Below are 16,154 nucleotides of genomic sequence, written 5' to 3'. Positions count from 1 at the left end.
GAAATAATAATAAGTTGTCAGTGTTACATACAAATTTTGAAAGTAATAATTTTTATCTATAATATTTTTGGTTTAAGAGCTTTGTTCATCAATAGAATATCCCTAAATGAAACAGTTGACTTTGTCAAAAAACAAAGTAAAAGATATGACCATATTAGAAGCATGTAAGATGGACACATCAACTACTGAAAGGCAATGTTTCACATACTAAAAATCAATCTGTAAACCTCCAATGGATTTAATATAAAGTCGTCATAAGCAATCTGAGAAAAGTTGCATGTATGGATAAATGATATGTGTTACAGCCGATTTCAATGAGTGTGTAGGCAAAGGTAATATCTTTGGTTAGCTTGCTTGATAGCTGAACCGTGAAGTCATTGTTAATTTAGGTAAACTACCCTCTTGTAAGAGTAGACTAGTCCGACAGATAACCAATCTATCTGTCTGTAGGACTAGGCTACTTCGAAAGGAGGGTAGTATACCTTACCTAACAATGACTTCACGGTTCAGCTAGCAAGCAAGCTAACCAAAGATATTACCGTTAGCTACACACTCATTGAAATCGGCTGTAATGCAAATAATTTTGATTCTCAATATGATTTGAATAGTACACATTTAAAATGAGATGCCTGTTATTGATATTTATTTGAGAACTTTGTATCTTTTACTTTTTTACAGATATTGAGACTTATCTGAATCTTCCTGATGAGATTTCACCAAATTTAGAGGTAAGATATACCAGCTAATGTTATGAATAATAAAATTCTAAAAAAACCTTATCCAGCATGAAATAACCTCGAAACATGTCTTACTCTGTATGCATAAAGAGGTTGAACCATTTTCACCTTACCTCTTTCATAGATATTGTGCAATCTAACTTGGTTATTCATTTCTCTCAGGGTAGTTCATGGTTTCCAAAACAGTCATATTTTCCAGTCATTCAAGGCTTCCAAAAAGTATTTGAGCCAGCCGGACATTTTTGGTCTTATCCAGATTTTAATCCCTGAAGACTAAGTAACAAAAGGCAACCGTGGTAATCAGTTGGCATCATATAAATAATGATTGACACCACAAAAAAGATATTAAACATTACTTTTGATATAATTCCGATGTTCTGACGTTAACTTTTAAATTTACAGTTCATCATTCGAAGTGTGCAACATCAGCGTACTAATATCTGCCTTAGACCCACTATTTGTGCAAAATTACGCAGTCAACAACTTCGCCTCGTTTTTAAAAAGTAAATTTTCATAATACTGGATATTGACTTGACAATGGTAAGACACAGACCAGAGACAGATGCGTAAATCCATGTACGTTTAACAAAACACGACTGAGTTTAAGTAGATCTTTCCACGATATTTCTTCAGGAAAATACTTGAAATGTATGTTGGATCAAAGGTATCAATGATAATTTTTGCATTTTTGAAAAATTTGGATGCATACTTAAATCTCATATATTAGTCTAGTCAATTTAGTGAACAACCTGCAACTAATTGCAACACAAAGTTTTTCTCTGAAAAACAAGTCTGTTACTATCTATGAACAACATCCTAAAACTATACAAAAATATATTTTGCGGAAAGTGGTGTCATTTATAAAAATGTTTTGTAGTAAAAGTAAGGTTACATGAGTTGCTTCTCCTTATTTGCCAAAGTTGAAAAAAATAAAATTATACAAAAAATGTTCTGTATTTTTTAAAACAGATGAAATAATACAATACAATACATAATTATTTCAATTCAAAAAAATAATATTACAAATGAATCACTTTCCTGTCTCAAAATTTGTATATTTGAATGAAGATATAGACCGAGATTGTATTCTGCTATTTTACAATCCAAGAATCTAATTCTCCAAAATAGTGTTGGTAAGTAACCTATAAATGGAAAACTGTACTGAATTGGAGTAACCAACTTAGTCACATTCTTACTTGGTATTTGAATGAATTCTCCCCTGTGTTAAAGGCACAGACAGTTTATTTTTTGTAGGGGGAGGGGTTCCAGAAACACATTTTTTGTTCTTTACAAAAAAAATGTTATTGCAAAATTCAAAGTCTTTAAGGTATTTTTTCTCCACAACTTTAGAAAGTAAACAATATATTTTTTCATTTACCTTCTGGAACAAACATGTTAAGATTTAGAATCCAACAATGTTTCATAAAAAAATAAGAATGATGAGTGTAAAATGATTTTATGTTAAATATTTTTTCACAAATGAAAATTTCAGGCTCCTCGAAGCAAATAGCTACTCATGTAATTTGTGACGATCTTAGTACTCACACACCATATGAATAAAGCTTTGACTGTTTATTCATCAACTGTAATTACTAAGCTTTGAACTAGCTATGAGAACTCAGTGTCTTTTTATTAATTCGTTATATACTCCGTGCTGATCTTTTTGAGTTGAGCCCTTTCCAACTGGGTTTTACAATTTGTTCTTACGTTGGTTGCTATTTAAATAAAATTGAGAATGGAAATGGGGAATACTGTATGTCAAAGAGACAACAACCTGACCAGATCAAGAGCAGATAACAGCCAAAGGCCACCAATGGGTCTTCAACGCAACAAGAAAATCCCGCACCAGGAGGTAGTCCTCAGCCGGCCCCTTAATAAAAACTGTTCCTGATTATTGGAGGGTGGAGTGCTCGCAAACAGGGTTAACCCTTCACACTATGAATATGATTATCACAAGTCAGTGGCCCTTTATTACTTGGTTGTTATTGTTTGCTGTCTGTCATATTTCATGTATTTGTTTTTCCGTTTATTGTTTTAACATTAATCAGGCCTTTGAGTTTCTCGTTTGACTTGTTTTATATTTTGACGATGAACTATAGTTGTTTACATCCACACCCATAGCATTGTTATCTCTTGTGGAAAGTTTTCTCATTGGCAATCATACAACATCTTCTTATGTTTTAAAGTGGGGAGATTTTATAATAAGTGATGGTTTCATTGGCAAGCGATCAAACTTACTACCAAGAGATCACTGATAGAGTTTAGTGGACCTTAAAAGCTAAACATTTATATTCTTTTGGCATGAGGTGTATATTTTTAAATATTTTAATAGTTTCGTTCAAATGAGTTGAATACAGGTCAGCATTCCGGAAGCAGAAAACAGCGTCTTTAACATTGATATATCTGTAATAGAGTATATTTATGAATAAAGAGAGATTTGAGGTTTTTAAAGTCAACGAGAAAGCAACCCAAACGACTAACAAAAACCAACAGACATACTTTCAGATTAGACATGACTATCTAAACGCTATCTCTGGCCATCAAAGTCGCCCAGAGACACTACAAATTTTAATTCATACACAGATGATGCATGATCATTTTTTTAAAGTTCTTAGGCTAAAGCTGATTACCTTTTATTAAATTAATTCAATGAGATATATTAAATAAAGAACTTGGTAATGCTTTTCTTTATATACTAGTATGTATATATATATCTTTGACCATAATATTTTCATAAAAGCAGACAACCCATGTTAGTTCTTTGTCATTACCATTTGGTTGATGTTTCAGACCACCACATACATGCAGGTTTATAGGGTTCACACATAAGGCTCTGTTGCTAATAACACGTCCTCCAGGAAGTGTTCCCATTAATTCATTCAACGTGCTTATCTCATTTTCAACATCCAAAATTGGACCACTTTAGTACAATTACTATTTAAATTCAAGCTCTTGAGGTAAACTTAAAATCGTATTGACAAAGCTGCTCTTGAAATTGCCTTAAACAATGTCAGATCTACATTTAATTTTCTATCTATGAGTTTGACTGTCCCTCTGGTATCTTTTGCCCCTCTTTTAATGCTAATTCAGTGAACTAGTATATGTTCCTAAATTTAAAAAGCTTATATATCTGAAATTAAACGTGGATATTGATAAAGCTTGCTAAATAAAATTAGCAACACATTAAGAGAAATCTGCAATCACATCGTCTGTGTTTAACTGTGACTTTATGCAATTCAAACATTGTAAAAGTAGCTAATGAAAAAATACACAAAAAGGACTACAGTCAATGACGATGCAATGACACTAGAAAAATGACTTTTCCAGCAATTAACGTCAGTAACCAAACTGATTTACAGTTATTTTTTAACACAATCATTTTTTGTTTATTATACCTACATGTATAATTACTATAAATACATAACCGAAACATAAGATAAAATTTCAAACTTCCACAAAATGCACATATTTAAAACTGAGTTTTACTGTGTGTTTGTTTATTCTATATTGTCTAGAGAAACTAGGGGAGGGTTGAGTTCTCACACAACATGTTTTACCCCTGCCACATTATTGCACCTATCCCAAGTCAGGAACCTCTAGCCTTTGTTTGTCTTGTGTGTGTGTTTTTTGGTGATAATTTTGGTTCATTTGTATGTACTGGAGTTTAGGGTGGTGTCCATTTTGCTGAACTAGTGTACAAAATAATTAAGGGGTCAGCTGAAGCCCACCTCCGCGTGCCGGATTTACTTGCTATGTTAAAGACCCATTAGTGGTCTTGTTTTCTCTTTGACATATTCCCTGTTTCCATTCTCCATTTTTTCGTTTTTAAAAATCAAACTAGAAATAACCAAGATTTTAAAATTTTCATTTTATATGCCCCTCACTTAGGGGCATTATGTTTTTCTGTCTGTGCGTCTGTTCGTTCGTCCGTCTGTCCTGCTTCAGATTAAAGTTTTTTGTAAAAATTTTTGGTCAAGGTATTTTTTGATGAAGTTGAAGTCCAATCATATTGAAACTTAGTACAAATGTTCCCTATGGTAAGATCTTTCTAATTTTAATGCCAAATTAGAGTTTTGACCCAATTTCACAGTCCACTGAACATAGAAAATGATAGTGCTGGTGGGGCATCCGTGTACTATGGATATATTCTTGTTTTGTAGTTAGTGTGTAAAAGAAAATATTTCACACAACAAATTGATTATTATTGATATCGATAACAAGAGGAATACATATGCGATAAACATAAGATAATATAGTCTGTCTATAAAGATCCTATGTTAAAAGTTTTAACCATGAATAATCAAGTTTTTTATTTCCATTTTTCATAATTTTTCTCTACAAATCACATTTTACACAAGAATTACAATTTTTTAAATACTAATAACTATAGGACTTTTTAAGATAAACATCAGATAGTATTCTCTATTTTCTGTTAAGATCCCAATTTGAAAGTTTTAACCATCAATAACCGAGATATTTTCATTTCCAGTTTTCCGGGTTTTCGGTCTTAAAACATATATTCAACCAAAATAACCCAAATATTAATATTAATAACTTAAGGACTTCTCAAATAAGACATAAAATAGTATGTTCTTTTTTCTATATAGATCAAATTTCAAAAATATTAACCATTATCAACGGAGATTTTCTACGTTTCCAGTTTTCAGCATTTTTTCACTAAAAATCACTCATTTCACCTCAACATTACTTCAATATGAATAATAATAACTAGAGGACTACATAATACTCTATTAGGATAAGGTTTCCTGTCTTCAACAAGCTTTAGGTCTGAAAATGTAACCATAAATAACAATTTTTCTTCTTTTCCAGTTTTCAGCATTTTTTCTCTAAAAACCACATATTTCACCCCAAAAAAACCTTTTCCTCAAATTATATCATTGTATAGTTTTTAGTATGTTGTTAGTACAAGTCTATATTATAATTTGCACTAAAAAAACCTTGTGTTGCAATTAGTTGCAGGTTGAGGGATTTTAGAGCTAAATTGACTAGGCTATATGCTCACATGCTCACTGGTGTAATAGTTCAAACAACTTGGTTCTGGCGATTTTTAACTTAAACTTTTTAAATTTTTCATCAAATCATATTTTTATACGTATTTCTGATAATCTAAATCTTTTTGACTAAATTAATTAGATGGAAACCGCTGAAATTTAAGAAAATAACTTTTAATAGACCGATCTGGTACAAAATAGTTTACCTGTCGTCTGAACAGGTAAATAACAGCTGTCAGAGAACTAATTAACCTTGATTGTAATGAGAGGGTATGAAGGTAGGGTTTGTTTTGATAGTAATTATTCATCATGTCACTTTTATGACTGGAAATGTGTGGCTGTTTAATGCAAAAGGTCAGGTCAAAAAGATTGCATAAACTTCAATTTTTTTCTCTGAATTGTGTTAAAATGGCAAACCCACGTTATATGTCTGTTTCATTCTCGGCACAACAAGTCATATATTTAATTTATCGATCAAGTCCGGACAATACGACTGTTTTGGAAGCCCTGGTCATGACTTAGGAAATTTATTTTTGAATGGCTGGTTTATGACTTAAGCTGACAACAAATTTACATTTGCCACTTTAGTATAATCAAGAAAAAAGTCTAGGTTTTGGCCATCTTTACCTGACATTTCCCTATCACAACACATTTTTCCTGTTATAAAAAGTGACATGAGGAATAATTACTATAAAACAAGTCCTAATTGAATGGGCATATTGCATTTCCGCTAATTTTTCAAAGTTCCAATAGTACGTTTCCGGAAACTTAAAGTATACATTTCCAGAAATTGTATTTATTACTTTTCCGGAAATTTACTTGGTAGTAAATTATTAATATTTGAATATATGTTAGATAAATTATTCATTTCATATTTTTATACAAAAAAGGTTCTGATCTTATATCTACAATATACTAGATATAAAAAAAATGAAAGTTTCACCTTAGTGAAAGATGATGATGTTGGAATTTTTATATTTTTATGTTTCACAAACTTGAAATGTCTATGATCATCTATGCAATGAAATAACTAATATTTTCATAGATGGCACAGTTAATTATTCAATACATGGGTGTAAAAGGGTAACTACATTCCTCTTGTGTTTGCGCTACTTTTGCTTTTATCAAAATGTGGGATCTGCTTATTGATGTGTGCACTTCCCGAAGACTAACTCTCCAGTCCGAGGTAGATCATATTGACTTTGAATGTACAATGCATACTGCTGTTACAAAAATTTCATGCTGCTACAATCAGTTGTTGCAGGTTTCATTTAGGACAAAGTTCAAGGTACTCCTTTAACTGGCCACCCGCTGATTGATACTTCGACACAAACGGAGTTTGGTAGATAAGATTGAAACAACAGCAGGGGTCCAGATAAGATACTCCTTACTTATTTTCTCAAAAAAGTAATAATTTATTTTTTCCGGAATCGTTACTATTTTCTCGGAAAAGTAAGGTATTTATTTCCGGAAACGTAGACTTTTTTTTGCGGAAACGTCATCTTTTTTTCCCGGAAAAGTAATGCCAATTTGCGGAAACGTAAAACGCCGAATTGAATACCCCTCACCAAAAGGGTACGTCTAAACACTGCTCAGGACATACAAAGTGAACTCAGGACCCTTTATAGGCATCGTATTTGCACACAGGATGGCTGTATATATTCGTTACATGCTACTTATTTAAGAGTTAAATTTTGGTAGAATTTGAAATCGAACTTAGATAGATATGTCAATTCTTATAAAATAATGAGGGCACGTGTCACTGATTACACAACTACTGAGCCGTGAATTATTCAATCAACAAAATTGATTGGATTATCTTTATTGTTGTTTATGAATTGTGTTGTTAGTACAGTGTTACGTTTAAAATTAATAACACGATGTTTTAAGTTTTTAGGGATTGTTTAATGTAGTTAAATTTAAATTATGCATAGTAAATTTTACGTTTATGGAGAAAAAAATTTAAAATAAAATTTCTTTGGATACCTATGGATCTTCAGAGCGCTGGTACTGTCGTACCATTATATTCTGCTCTACTTCATCATTGTTGTATTTAATTGTATTTAAATTATCATATTTGGGTATTATTTCGATGTTCTTTTTCAGTTTATTTTTCATGATGACGGCTAAATTAATTTTGTTGTGGTCTGCAGTTCATGCATAAAGAAAATAAAAAAATCGTGTTATTTTATAGTTGCCGTTTTTTCTGTTACAAGTTCGATTTTTGTTTTTCTTTGGGATTTTTTTTCTCTCTCTCTCTCCAAATCAACTTAATAAACAAAAACAATGTTTACTGAATATCAAATTTTATTGAATTTGTATATCTTTATTCTCAATAAACCATATACATAGGTATAGAGAAGACAATTATGTACAATATTTACAATGAAAATATTTAGATGAATTTATTTATATGATTTGGTAAGTCTAATATCTTGGCTGCGTACATGCTGCCCTTGGTCTTTTTCTTTGGTTTGGCTTACGAGCAAGTTTCTGGGGTTTTGGCACTTCAAAATATGTGCACGAAGACTTAGTCGTGGTTTGAACGAATTTTGTGTCACTCAACAGTCTCCGAAATAGTCTTTCTCGCTGTTCTTTTGTTTTCGAAAACCAACATTGAAATGATACATCATGTTTTCTGTACGGACCGAAATGTTCATAATTTTTTTTTACAGTAAAATACCAAAATATGATAAATGGCGAGAGTTCAATATACGATAGCACTTATTTAGGACAGTAAACTGACAAAAACAAACATGGGAAGAACCGAGAAACAAAATTAAATATTTTTTTCATTTGTTTTACAATAAAAAAATCTTTTTTTTTTTAATTTAGTTTAGAATCATACTACAATCTTGCTTACAAAATGTTTAGAAATAATACCCAAATATGATAATTTTCAGAAAACGGAGACAAATTCATTTTTTTCAGAATTTATTTACACATTGAAATTCGTTCTAGGCTTGTATTACTGCATGGACAAGAACGATTTAAATGAGAAATAAAATCTTACTAAATGCTGATTGGTTAAACATTCGTATTACTCAGAAATAAAATTTAGACATTTTCTTTTCACTGTTTTACAACAAATCATTCTTCAGAATTTACTATTACATTAAAACTGCTCAAGGAATCTTAATACTGGACAAGAACGAGCTCAATGTAAAACCAAATCTTACTACATGAAATAATTGCCACATTTTGCAATAATTTATATCTATATTTTTGAACATTTTCAAATGAAATGAATTGAATTAAAATTTCCCAACTATATGTAGATTTCTCATATTTCTCAAATGGCTTCAATTATTACAAACAAAACGAAAAGTTTATTTAACATTTTTTTCTAAAACAATATATCTTCATTGTTTATTTTTCAAAAGACATCTTGGTTTTGTTTGTTTGCCAAGCTTACTTGTATGAGGTTAGTACCATTACTAATCACTCCTAGTTATTAAAGATCAAACGACCTAATCAACATGATAATTGATATTCAATATAATCATCGGTCATGCCTGACATATTTCATAAAATCGGCGCGTGCCAATGAAAACTTCAATAACTTCTTAAATATTAAATTGATTTTATCAAAACAGAAATTATAAGATGGAGAATTAAATTATCTATCGAATGCATACCTTCACTACTCACTAAAACAACTATTTCATGTCCTGAGTGCACTTTGTATGTCCTGAGTGCACTCAGGAGGTCCTGAGCAGTGTTTAGACGTACCGTCACCAAAATAGTTATTACTATGAGGGTTAATTTGTAGATTGACAGCTAAGATTTACCTGTTGGCCTGACAGGTAAACTATAAAGTACTGGACATTAATCAATTAATATGAAATTGATTCTCATAGTTAATTGTTTGCATCTAAATAATTTTATCAATAAATTATTTATTATATAAAAAAAAAATTATTTAGAATTATTGAGTAATAAAATTTAAAAGGTTTAAGAGAAAAAAAAATCAAAAGAACCACGTCAACATAAGTACAATTCAGTGTATTGTGTACATGTGTGAAATTTAATTTTTTATCCAAAAGCACTCAAAATAATGAAAAGTATTATTTATACAATGTATTTACTTGAAGAAATAAAATAGAGAATTTAAGATAATTTAGAATTAATCTCATTGTTGCTTGACAAAATTACACGGTAGCTTTTGACTTTAAAGTAGTAACAGAAGTCATATTACAGTATGATATAGTAATAATGAAAAAAAGAGATGTGGTATGATTGTTGCATAAGACAACAGTCCACAGAAGATCAAAGGACCAGGATAGGAATAGCTTAATGTCACTGTATGACCACCATAATGTATATGAAATGTAGGGAAAATATAAAAACTTCAAAATAAAAAGACCCCTGTTTATTGACAATTATCCACATTTGTTATTCATAACAATATTTTTTTGCCCATTTATGTAGCACAATTTCTTCCCTTTTAGGTCAGATTTTTTATCAATTTTTCCTCTTTAGTAAGTCAGATTGACTTGTTTTTCTCATTGAATGGTGGTTTTGAACCAAGCTCAGTAGTCGGAAAAAGTGATTTAATAGAAAAACAAAGTATATGGGGTATCCATCCATGACACAAAATCGGTACATGAACAGCAAAGTCACATAAAAAGCAAAGGAACAGTGTTTGATTGCTGTTTTTCATCTTGAAGTCACAGTGAGTCCTTCAACATGGAGCAAAACAACTCTCACCACACTGCAAGGTTAAGACGGCCCCTAGCATCGGCTTGAGTGGCTAAAATAATTAGGATAGATGTAAGACCTAACACCACCAAATCTGATCTGGTCAAGAAGAACATACTGTTACTGGAAATTAGAACATATTTAAAACAAAGTAGTTCCTACGCATAGGTGTAAATATCAAACTATGTAGTTTGTCTTGTGCAATAAACCTGAAATATCTGGTGGCATGATTGGTTGCTCATTTATTATTATGCTGAAGTTTTGTGTTGAAATTTAAAATTCTAGAGCTGAGGAATATAATTCACTGGCACTATAAGGGGAATCATTTACAAAAATTATTTATTTTTACTTAAAGCAAATGATACAAGCCACCAGAAGTACAACTCCACCTCGAACCAGGACCAGACAGAGAGGAAGCAGACGACAAAGAAACTCTAACAGTCTTGAAGCTCTAAGTATATATGTTTACCTTTCCATAGCTGGTTTATTTGCAACACCACCCTAATATAGTGGATTCATTTATTTATCGTGGGTTGAGGAAAGCTCGATTTTTGGGGGATATTGGATTTCATGGTTTGCCAAAGTGTGCATACAAGCCTATAGAAAATTTGTAATTCATTGAACTATTAAATTTGTGTTCGACCTGTACCCATGAATTTTACAGAAATTGGAATCCATCGAATAATAATGAATCTACAGTTGTGTAATGAACACCCCTGAATTCAGAATGTTCTGTAGGGATTTTTTTTTTAAATGTAACAATGGTTTGATCCATCCACAATGTTGTTATTTATTTTGTCTATGAATGCAACTACAATTTTCTACCATAAATGGGAACTGCATTTTGAGGGGAAAAATACCAATTTTCTCTTTAGAAACCTTACTTTTTGTTAAAATAAAATAATTTGTGTTGCACATATAAAATTTGTGTTCATATAATGCATGTCAGTAATGGTGTTTTCAAGTCTTGTTTATGTAGCTTTTGATAGTTATTGTTTATTTAAAAAAACAGTTTGGAGAAAGTCATATAAAGCTTGCTATACATAAAAGTGTTCATTATAATCTCACCAAACTTCTATTTTATGAGTAAGACACTTAACAAATTAAGTTGACAATAAATCCTTTGAAATTTGTTTTCGATACTTTTAGGTAGGATTGAAGTGCTTTGATATCCTTTCTTTGCAATATGTTATGCATGCTGATATTTTTGACAATAAGTAAAGATGCAGGTGTCATCATACAGTCCATAAAATGGCATGATAACTATTCTTTGTAAATGTTCTCTGTTTTCATACATAAAGGAATGGTATGTTCATTCTTTATTAAATTTTTTTATGGTTGCAGGTAGAATGGAAGCACACTTGATGTCTATTCTTGATGACTATGGTACATCTCCTGTAAGTTTACTTAATTTGTATACCCCTACTTATATGAGGTGGGGTCTTGTATCAGGTGTGTATAGTGATGCACATGTCTGTGTATACAGGGTTAACATGTTTTCTCCAGGGGGCATCTGGGCCCCCCCAAATATCTTTTTCAGGGGCCCAAGCAATTTGTATACTTAAAAAAAACTTAAATGTACTTTTCATATACATGTACAATGTACTAATAAAATCTTTTTAGGTAATCCTATATGTAGCTTACGAGTCTGTTAAAGATTATGTGTGATAACTTTATAATATTTGAATTATTGCCACCAGAAGATTTGATAATACTGATTTAAGTACATTTCCCACCAAAATTATCTCCTTTCAATTTGAAATTCCTGTTGACATTTTGACAAAATGGCTGTTTCTATGAATCATTCAATGCTATTTCAAATCCAAGCCATCCAAAGTGTTGATTAAAAATATTATTCAATTTCTTTTTATTGAAGATTGGATAGCAAACTAGATGTTTTAATATTTATTTACGAGAATTTGCATTTCGTTTTTTCATTGATGATTTTGTAAATAGCGATGCATGGACAAGGTATCATCATATACAGCTTGTAATGACTCCCTGGACAACTGGAATGGATCTCTGAAGCAATGCAGATTCAACAGTTTTGACAAAAACACTAAACAATAATGAAATAATTGTAGAAGCTTTAAAAGAGAGATAAGAACACGTGTTTAGAGAAGGGGTATATGTCAAATAGGACCGCATCGAAAACTAGTTGTCAGACTGGGTTTTGGTTAATAAAAAGAACAAAGTGGTTTCTGGAAATTCTCACTTTCAATTTTCAAGCTTTGATTAGACAATCAGATTTCCATTTTGGAACAGTTTTTGTTCATACTGTGGGGGAAAGGGTAGAAATGGTATTCACTGCAAAATATTTTACAGGTGCCAGCTGGGCAATTAGGATGATAAAACATATTTGCACAGCTGAAAATCTGGTCGCCTTGGGCCAAGGCAACTGGGTGACCGTTAAGTTTAGTCCCTGGTATATAAGAAAAAGAAGGTGTATTATTGCCAGTGATAGAACTCTCCACCAGAGACAAAATGATGTAAGAGATATCTACTATAGGTCACCATGCGGCCTTCAACAATGAGCAAAAACACAAACTCCATAGCATGCTATAAAAGGCCCAAAAATGACAAATGTAAAACAATTCAAATGAGAAAACTAACAGCCTGATTTATGTACAACATTGTACAAAAAAATGAATGAAAATAAAACAAATATAAACAGCAACAAATGATATTCATTGAATTACAGGATCCTGACTTGGGACAGGCACATACAGAATGTGGCAAGGTTAAACATGTTTCCCCCTAGCAATGTCTTACTCTGGTTTTCATGTGATTAATAGAGGATCACTTTTCAAAATGGATTGAAATTTATTGATTGTTTTTGCCAACTAAACACATATTAAGTTTGTTCATTTTTACCATTTACTGTTCCAGATGTTGTTTATTTTTGGCAAAATTCAAAATATTGTTATTTTCTAGATGATAACTGGAAAACTATTTGACGAAACCCTTGCAATTTCCAGTGCAATTTTCATCCGGTTTCACTCTAAATAATTCCAAAGAGTTGCAACCATATTTGCAATATCTAGAAATGAATAGATTATTTGGAAATTTCTCAGTTTTACTAAAACCATTATTCAGATTTGAGGCCTAAATATTTAGCAAAATATAAAAATAAGTAGATTTAGTAGGTTGAACTTACTTTCAGAGGTTACAGAAATGCAAAAACCAACCTGAGTTGTAATCCTGATCTCTTGTTGAAAATGTGTTAGAAAAATATTTCTGGATAACTGCTCATTTTGTTGTCCCCCGCGCAACACATTGCAGGGGGACATAGAAATACCAGGCATCTGTCTGTTCATCCCTCCAGTCTTGTTAGCGCTCTCACGTGTACAGTTCTTGCAAGATTTTAATGAAATTTATATTATAGGTTTATATCATCAATGTCTCAAACAAATTTGAAAATCAGTGTCGATCAATTATTTTTAAAAAAGTTATGTCCCTTGGAAATATTGATTATATGGAAAATTGCATTGTTAACACTCTCATGTGTACAAATTCTTGCCAGAATTTTATGAAACTCATATCATTATGATTTATATCAGCAATGTCTTTGACACTTTCTAAAATAAGTACTGATCAAATATTTTTAATGAGTTATGCCCCTTGGAAAAATTAATTATAACGGAGATCGCATTGCATTTGCTCTGACGCCTTCATTTCTCTAAGATATTTATAAATTGTTTTAAAGAACAAAAAAAAAAAGGTGTTTTTTAGTTATTGCCCTTGTATCTTTGATAGATAAAATATGTGCAACAAGGGGGACATTGGAACTCTGTTCTTTGTTGAGAGTAGATATAGCAGAAATGTTCTGTGTGAAACTAAAACTGGAATTTATATTTGTCATACAATATAAGTAAGTTTGTGTATTTGGTGTATATTTTTCAGGTCAGAGGTCAGAACAGACGAGGACGTCGTTTCTTCCCAGCATTCAATGTGTCTGCATCTGAAGGACAGGATTATGAGGTTAGTACAATACTCTGTTGGTTATTCTTTGATAATGGTAATTGGTCAGTAATTTTAAGGGATTTTTATCACTTGTGATTTATTTTTATTTTGGCAAAAGGCCAATTATTTTACCCTTGTCTGTCTGTGTCTGATAACTACATGAGGTAAATAGTTTGTTCATCTTTCACTCCCTACACTTTACCAGCTAGCACTTTTATTTTATGCAGGATATAAGAACATAAACTTAGGCTGTGCATATATCAAAGACTTTGATTTTTTCTAATTTTCAACAAATGACAGATTGTTGAAACTTTGTCATTTTTGTCTCTCCTGCAAAGAAAGCGACAACTGTGGCAATGGCGTCAACAATTGTTAAGTTTTCAGCTTAAGTTAGTTTGATAAGAACTACTTGGGATAGATCATTGATATTTAATATAAAGTTGCATTACTATCAGTACACATCAGTTTGACAACTATTTCAAGGTCCTGCCCCCTAGATCATGGTCCAGCAACTTTGATTTAACTAGCAATTTTCAATGTTAATTTTTCTGTCTAAGTCAGTTTGATAAGAACTGTCTGTGACAGATCAATGATATTTTGTATAAAGTTGCATTACTATCAGTACATCTCAGCTTGCCAACCATTTATAGGCCCTGCCCACAAGATCATGGTCCAGCGACTTTGAATAAATAAGCAATGTTGCTGTCCATCAGATTGTCTTTTTTTGAATTTCATGAGGACAGGAGAGACATATCTCTATGTCAACAGTTTATTTGGTAATATTTTTGTTTATGTTCAGTTGGGTACATGGTTTGTCCACTTAATCCTCCTATAGCTTTCAAGCTAGAACTTTAATATTATGCATATTGTTTGTATTTATACTTGTGTATGCATATTAATTATTTTAAGGTTCCTTTTTTGTCTCGCCTTGACGGAGTCAAAAAGCGAGACATAGGTATGCTGTTTCCGGCGGCAGCGACGGCGGCGGCATCAACAATGTATTAGTTTGTGATTAGGTCTAGTTCATGGTGAACCGCTAGTGGTAGGTCAATGATATTTGGTATGCAGTTGTATTAGCATTGGCACATCTCATTACCATGGAGATTATTTGGCCCCGCCCCCTCAGTCAAGGTCTATTGACTTTGAAACTTTTCATAGTTTACATGTATTAGTTTGTGATTAGGTCAATTTATGGGGAACCACTAGTGGTAGGTCAAGGATATTTGGTATGCAGTTGTATAAGCATTGGCATATCTCATTTCCATGGAGATTATTTGGCTCCGCCCCCTTAGTCATGGTCTATAGACTTTGAAAATTTTGCTAAGTTAACATGTATAAGTTTGTGATTAGGTCAGTTCAAGGGGAACCATTAGTAGTAGGCCAATGTTAATTGGTGTTCAGTTGTATAAGCATTAGCACATCTCATTTCCATGGAGAATATTTGGCCCCGTCCCCTCAGTCATGGTCTATTGACTTTGAAACTTTTGCTAAGTTTACATGTATTAGTTTGTGATTAGATCAGTTTAAGATGAACTGCTAATGTTAAGTCAATGATATTTGGTATGCAAATGTATTGGCATTTGCAAGTCTCTTTTCCATGGAGATTATATAGCCCCAACCCTAATCATGGTTCATTGACTTTGAAACTTTTACATAGTTTACAAGTTAATGTTTGTGTTTAGGTTTTTTTAAAGTGAATGATAAGTCAATGGTATTTGGTATGCAGTTGTATTAGCATTGG

General features: G+C 31.9%; 1 protein-coding gene across 2 annotated transcripts in view; it reads left to right on the top strand.

The window, feature by feature from the left end:
- The window catches only part of LOC127704334 (uncharacterized), a 54,017-nt gene that overhangs the window by 32,512 nt on the left and 5,351 nt on the right, over positions 1 to 16,154 (top strand). For both annotated transcript variants that reach the window (XM_052208348.1, XM_052208349.1), the window contains 4 exons: positions 679 to 728; positions 10,806 to 10,905; positions 11,795 to 11,847; positions 14,354 to 14,431. In XM_052208348.1, the coding sequence (XP_052064308.1) occupies positions 679 to 728; positions 10,806 to 10,905; positions 11,795 to 11,847; positions 14,354 to 14,431 (281 nt within the window). The remainder of the gene's footprint in view (positions 1 to 678; positions 729 to 10,805; positions 10,906 to 11,794; positions 11,848 to 14,353; positions 14,432 to 16,154) is intronic.

Source organism: Mytilus californianus, unplaced genomic scaffold (genome assembly GCF_021869535.1).
Source record: "Mytilus californianus isolate M0D057914Y unplaced genomic scaffold, xbMytCali1.0.p SCAF_6, whole genome shotgun sequence".
NCBI lineage: Eukaryota > Metazoa > Mollusca > Bivalvia > Mytilida > Mytilidae > Mytilus > Mytilus californianus.
This window is presented reverse-complemented; position numbering and strand designations above follow the sequence as displayed.